General features: G+C 41.3%; 1 protein-coding gene across 5 annotated transcripts; it reads left to right on the top strand.

The window, feature by feature from the left end:
• Positions 1-2117: 2117 nt before the first annotated feature.
• LOC123447784 (probable acylpyruvase FAHD2, mitochondrial) lies at positions 2118-6707 on the top strand. Of its 5 annotated transcripts, none has more exons than XM_045124456.1 (8): positions 2119-2287; positions 2401-2575; positions 3329-3381; positions 3877-3939; positions 4151-4201; positions 4293-4410; positions 4503-4642; positions 6368-6707. In XM_045124456.1, exons 1-7 carry the CDS (start codon positions 2180-2182, stop codon positions 4619-4621), a joined length of 687 nt encoding a protein of 228 aa, XP_044980391.1. In that variant the 5' UTR covers positions 2119-2179; the 3' UTR covers positions 4622-4642; positions 6368-6707. The 5 variants fall into 5 exon arrangements, with proteins under 5 accessions (XP_044980392.1, XP_044980391.1, XP_044980390.1 ...); XM_045124455.1 differs by having other exon boundaries at positions 6384-6707; XM_045124454.1 differs by lacking the exon at positions 6368-6707 and adding an exon at positions 5540-6010 and having other exon boundaries at positions 2120-2287.
• The last annotated feature ends 352 nt before the right edge of the window (positions 6708-7059 follow it).

Raw genomic sequence — 7059 nt, forward strand, 5'->3', positions numbered from 1 at the left:
TTGCGATCTATATGATGCCGATGTGACGGAGTTCTGTCTTGGTGCCTCCTATTTGCTTTGAGTTTCAGGGGAGTCGAGCTCCAGGGGATTCTTGAGCACATCGTTATCATTCAGATTTCTTAGTATCTCAGAACGAAGGATGTTCGTAATTGCTTCAATACTAGTAGTGACGAGATAACCCCGATGTCCCCAGTACTGGTGCAGATTGATCGGGAGTACTGCCATACTTTGTATCGTTGTGATCACGAGGGTCTGTTGTAGATGAAGGTCCGAGATTCTGGTCGTGTGTTGATGGATGTGATACAGGTGACGGGTTAGTATAGGAGTTGTGCTATTTTTACTCCTTGTATCCGTGTACCAGATTGCATGACCAGATATTTCGGGAATTCATAGGTGAGAATTCAAGTAGTTGCTTATAGGACAATCTTCCAACAAATGCATGATGTTAGGTTGGGGTTCGACATCTAGTGGATTCCTGTCCACGAAAATATCGGACGAAATCTTTCTCATGAGTTTGCTCTGGCTTGTTTCATAAGCCTCACCCTTTGTTTGTTGGAATATGGTAATTCAAGTTGCTTCGATGTCAAGTGGTGATTTCAGATCTTCTCTAAGCGGTGTTCTCATATTTTTATGAAAGTACCAATTCTCTTTGCTCAAATCAATTGTCTTATCATTCTTGTCAACCGGAGTCGTCATGTTAATTCTTTTTCAAGCGGTGTGTTTCTCTCCAAGTGGATTCAATCTTATCTAATTTTGTAAGATCATTCTCTCTTTTATGCCGGAGTTCATCTCATCTCTTTCAAGTCGTCTTTGTTTTTTCTCCCGCCCTCCCACCCTTTTTTTCAGTGATTGGATTTTCATCCAAGAGTTTTCTTTTCATGGTGCTTCCGCTGTCTGTTCTTTTCTCTCTTACCCGGTGATTCATTGTGAAGATTCTCAGGAGCTTCATGTTCATCCTTATTTAGTCTTGTTATTTTTCCGGTGAATTCAATTTAGTTGTCCGTGTCATCATATCCTTTTTGTCCTTGTAATTCTTTCCCATGTTGGAAATTCTTATCAGTCTTCTTGTTATTCATTCCTCTCTTTTCTATCCGGAGTGTCAAAGATATTTCAGTACTTTCTCATTTTCAATTCTTTTAATTATTTCGAGGTGCTAACCTCATCTAGTTCTCTTCATACCGGTGCAATATCAATCTTTCCAGCAATCTTTTCTAACGGTGGTTTCTTTGAGTGGGCCCATAACCCACATGTTTTCCCAAGATCTTATCTGGCTCTTTTAATCTTTTTCCGGAGATCATTAATTCTTTTCAACTATGACGTAAGTATGATTTCATCAGTTATATCCCTTCTCCAAGATCTATTCGAATTAATTCTCATATTTGGCTCAACCTTGCATTCTTCATTATTCCGGAGGTCTCAGTAATTCTTGGTGTTGTTCTCGATCATTCTCAGCTTGCTATCCGAAGGAGTGTTTCTCTCAGTCTTGTTCCATTCTCGTGAAGATTGTCATCTCAGCTTCGTGTATCCTCTCATTTGTTGTCAATCATGAGTAATCCCTTTCGTGCTATCCGGTGCATTTCTGTGTTGTGTTCATTTCTCGATCCTCCGAAGGCCATCATTTCAGAAGATTCTTCGTTCTCAGCTTTCCGCCTTCATCCTCAATTCTTCTCAATTGTTGTCTCTTCGTTCGTCTCTCGATTATCCGGTGCCTTGTTCAAGTTTTCTGTTAGGTGGATCATGATCTCTTCATTCTCATGTATCTACATTAATTCTTGGTGTTCCCATTCAACTGTGAATTCTTACCGGTGCTTCCTTCAATTATGCCTCAAGTGGTGCTTACCTATCTATCTCTTCAAGTTTCTTTCAAGAAAAATAGTTGTATGCTAAATCCGTTGCTTATCATCAATTAAACTTGATAAAGGATGAGCATAACATAATTCTTATTCTTGTTCATAGTAATCTGAATTCTTCTTCCGAAGGGCTCATAATATCTATTCTTTTCTCAAATGCATATCTTTCTTTTCCGGAGTTTCAAGTTCATATTAAACGAGCCACGTTTATTTCGGGATGAAGATTACAAGAAAATCATTCCCTCCTAAAAAAACCCAGAAAATCATTCGTTCCTCCCAAGCTCCCCCAAAAAAGAAACATTCATCCACTGTTTGCAGCTCTCTCGGCCATGGCAGCAGCGGCGGCGCAGAGGCTCCTTGCGGCGAGCACGAAGATCGTCGGGGCCGGGCGCAACTACATCTCCCATGCCAAAGATCTCGGCAACCCTGTCCTCAAGGTCCATGCCCCTCCGACCCTGACCCTCTCCCGTCCCAGTACACGGGGCGCCCTTCCTCCGACGCGGTCGCTGATCCGGTCGCGACAGCGGCGGCCTTGTCGCCCTGCCTGCAGGAACCCGTCCTGTTCCTGAAGCCCACGTCGTCGTTTCTCCACGCTGGCCCGACCGCCGGCCCCATCGAGGTGCCCGAGCCGCTCGAGTCGCTGCACCACGAGGTCGAGCTCGCCGTCGTCATCTCCCGGCGCGCGCGCGATGTCCCCGAGGCCTCCGCCATGGATTTCGTCGGAGGTAACTACGAGCCGTGGTCGCGAGACGCCATCCCTGCGCGATAACCCCTAGTAACAATTGTGTCGTAATGCAACGACTGATCTGAAGAACTGTGCTCATTAGGGATCTGCATTCTTGTCTCAGGGGCACAACTAGTGTAATTGCAAAATTTTGTGACAATGTACTAGCAAATGAACTAGGAGATCCCAAACTGTGTGAACTTTGATTCGGCAATTACAAATGATTTCTGGACATTACTTTGGGAGATGAGGGCAATGACTTTAGCAATTACGAAGAGAGAATTATTCTCTTTATACTCTTTGACAAGCTTGTTGGAAAATGCGTATATAGATTCTAGAATAGATAAGCTCTTGGCCATCATTCTTATTGAATCTTAGATGCGTTTTTGCTGTTCTACATTTTCTTTTGTTTACCTGTTGGCCTGTTAGGTGCTATCCTCTCTTCGTAGTGGAAAATGGCCTGACTTATGTGTTTAAGTGAGAGGGAAACTTGAGTGAAAAGCATTCGGTGTTTCGGTGTTTGACTATTTGTGGTGATAAGCTTTCAGAGTTTAACTGCATGTGTTCTTGTTTGGTGGGTTTCCCCTCTTTCTTACAGTATTCTGTGAAACAGAGCCTTTGGGGGGCTTACTGTTTTTGCTTCGTGTTAATGTAGCTGGCATGAACTGTATGAGTAAATCAAAAGCCATTCATTTGTTTTTTCAGTTATGACATAGTAAATTCTATATGACTGCCTACATGTCTGGTTTCCCAGGTTATGCACTTGCTTTGGACATGTCATCAAACGATCTGCAATCAGCTTCTAAGGTTTGCACTAAGAGCTGTAGTTTTCTACTTTTCTTTAGTCTTGTTCCACCTGTTCTGTTTTGTTGCCACTTCCTGCCATTCCCGGTGGTTTTCAGAACCTTAAGTATAGATAGAGTAACTTATCAAAACAAATTTTGCAAAAACCATATACTGTAGTCTCAGAATTCTCTCCTTTACAGTGATCAGATCAAGGAATATGGATATTTGACCTGCATAATGAAATTCATCAACAAACATCCCATTGTACTCTGAAAAGTTCCATGTTTCTACAACTGTGTGAATAAACACAAACCTGTACTTTCGTTTTACATGTTAACAACTTGTTACAATCTCTCTCCCATCCAATAAATTTTGCATATATTTTGGAACTATCTTTTTGCATAACTTGCTAGTATCAACTGATCAGCATGACCTTGTAAGTAAAACACCTGGTTCTATAGTGTAATATATTTTTCTTGTCTTGAACTTTCTAGTAACAACCATTGGAATTTGTAGTCTGCAGGTCTTCCTTGGACATTGGGTAAAGTACAGGACACCTTTACTCCAATTAGTGCGGTGGTAAGCAATAGTTTCTCTTGCCAATAGACCAGGATATTTACTCTTCAGATGTAGACATTTGTGTGTAAAAAACCCACCTAACTTTCATTGTCGATGAGAACACCTCCCTCTGTTATTGAATCATGGTTTTCATGCTTTGACCTTTGAACGTTATATGTATCATTCGTGTGCACTATCATGATATTTGCTAATTTTGGTGACTGTTAAATAGGTTCCGAAATCAGCGATCACTAATCCCTATGATCTAGAACTGTGGCTAAAGGTAATTGTATAAATATGCACCGAGAATTTATTGCAGCCTGCAATCAAAGTAATGACATTATCATTAACAAGCATTGAACAACTATATCCAGGTAGATGGTGAACTTAGGCAGAAGGGACTTACAAGTGATATGATATTCAAGATTCCTTTTCTAATCAGCTATATCAGTTCCATCATGACATTAATGGAGGGTGATGTGATATTAACTGGTAATGTCTCTTTTTCTTGCCGCTATACAGCTGTTTTAGACTTATATGTGTTAAGGGGTCTCTTTGTCAGTTATTTCATGGGCCCTCTACAGGTACTCCCCCCGATGGTGTAGGTCCTGTCCGAGTAGGACAGAAGATTAGTGCTGGTATAACTGACCTCATTGATGTAGAGTTCGATGTTCAGAGACGCAAACGTTCATTTTCTAACTGATGCATCAAGCAAGAAACTATGGTATGTGACACATTGTTTTGGGCCATACCAATGTGTGCTACTTAATTTAATCTGTATGCAAGAAAATAAGATGTCAAGGCTGAATGCCTACTCTTGATGCAACTAAAGCACTGGTATTGTATTACTGAGTGATGAAACCATATTATATTTTGGCAGCGTTCTTGTTACATCCTACTGACTGAAACATCTTCCGTTGTGTGATTGATAATTCATGTAAACGGTGGTTTCAAACTTCCACTGTGGCATAGGACATGAAAACATAAAGTTGCTATTGCATCTGTGTGACTAAAATTGTGCCTAGTGTCACATGGGTTGTTTATATGTACAACTTCAGTAGTTGATATTTTTGTACTTGTGCCATGAGTTAGTAAAAAGTTGGTACAGTCCTTGATCTTTCCAAATTCAGTACGAAATGCAGAAATGCAAATCATTCCAGAGTTCTTGTGGTTGGATGCCCCAGCAAAAACTTTGTTGACATATGTATCTTTTGCGCCTATGGATGTAGCATTAAGCTCCCACTTGCTGCAATATGTTGTAGAAAGGTTATGGTGTTGCTGTATAATAGACTGTCAAGAACTGAAGGTCCATTATTCCTCCCAGTTTTGTCGATACTTCCATATGAAGGCCCTCTAAGGTCCAATAGATTGTCAAGTTCCAATAGTTATTGAACAACCACTGGATTCACAGTATGCCTCTCATATGAGAGACTGACACGCATGTCCAGGGTGTCTGAAGCATCACTGGCATATAGTGTATTTGTTCAGTGGCAGATAAGCAACTTTTCCCCATTACTATTAGTGACACGTTGTGCTTATTCCGTGTATGTGGAGACCTCAGACAAAATTATACTCCATGCCAACCCTCAGAAAAGTTATAAATGCCAGATTTTTTTGGTAGATGGAATTGCGAAGATTGCACTACGTCGTGGAAGAGAGCGGTTCACCGGCCAGCAAATACATTGCAAGGAACAGGGTGCATTGCGCCAGAATATGCACACGTCCTGTTCCATTGTCACATCACGGACATCCATCTCATAGGCAACGGCTTAGTTTGCAGTTGCTACTTGCTAGAGTCTGCTGTGTTGAAATCTATAAACTCCTGCAAGAAAGAGTTGTGGAGAGTTAGCATTCTGTTTGACAAACAAGATTCATATCGGCAAAGTTGTGAGGTTGGTCTACATGATTGTTTGTATCGATTTGGGGTAGCAAGTGACCCCCTTTCACAATATAGTATAGGTTGGAATTAATCTTGATCTTAAGGTTGTTTCTGCTGGCCTGCTGTTGTTGCCTGCTCATTATTGATATCATTATATTGATGTTGTCATGCCATGGTTGGTGACCGTAAATTATTAGTCAAACCGCCTCTTCAGTCTACCTTATGAAACCAGATTATGATGCTTCATTTACATAACCTAGGAGTGAAGGCTATATTCCCCTATGTGAAGTTCTTGTTGTAGCTAACCATGGCTGTAATTTACTCCATCCGTCCTATAATATAAAATATTATTACAATCAATGTGCTTATATATTGGTTGTAATAACATCTTATATTATGAAACGGAGGGAGTAGTAATGTATAGTAAGTTGTGATGGAGGTGGAAAGGAAAATTTTCGTACTCTTTCCTGCATGCTTTTTTATCTTGCATGTTTCTTTCAGGAAGACCTGACAATTTACTTGTGCGCACCATGAAGATTGAGAATTTAAATCGTAATTCCAGTTATTCAGGTAGTTTTGGACGCAGGAAATAAAATTTTAAGAGCAACGGAGAATCGTTCTCGAGGAATGTTAGAACTTGAAGGACTTCGGGGATGTAATTCCAACCTCAGCTTTCTACCGGTCCCGGTGAATGTATCTGTTCCTGTGGTTGATTATGAAGTAAGGCATGGTGTTGCCACTTGGAGCTATGGACATTTACTTTTTTCAGTCCGTCCTCAATCTGACATGTGACAACATTTGGCCGTTGCTCTGCGCCAATTGTCTTCGTCTCTGCTCATACATATGAATTACTACATATGTTGCGGTATACACATCCTTGTGGCTGATTCTATATACGTCAGTTTATCAACACTTGTGAGCCAGTTGGTCAGTTGACACCTGATATCTATCTGTACGTATTTGGTGGTTTCTCTAGCTATTCGCAACCAGAGCAAGCGTGAACATAGCTAGCGTGCAACGAAGGTGCTTGAAGATGTCGCGCTTGACGGTAAGTAGGTCGACCAGAGTCAACAGCAAGATGAACCATAGCCGATAGGTATCGCATCACTGCCATCACGGTAGCAGAATTCCTTGAGGCTGGGTCAACCATGGCATGCACTTGGCACTTGGCTAAATGTATATATGTCCGACGTCCACATCACAAACGCGTTTGCTCCGTGCATCGTTGATCTCTTCTCCTTGTCCGTCTCCCCGTGACTCCA

This window comes from Hordeum vulgare, chromosome 4H (genome assembly GCF_904849725.1).
Source record: "Hordeum vulgare subsp. vulgare chromosome 4H, MorexV3_pseudomolecules_assembly, whole genome shotgun sequence".
In the NCBI taxonomy this organism is placed as follows: Eukaryota; Viridiplantae; Streptophyta; class Magnoliopsida; order Poales; family Poaceae; genus Hordeum; species Hordeum vulgare.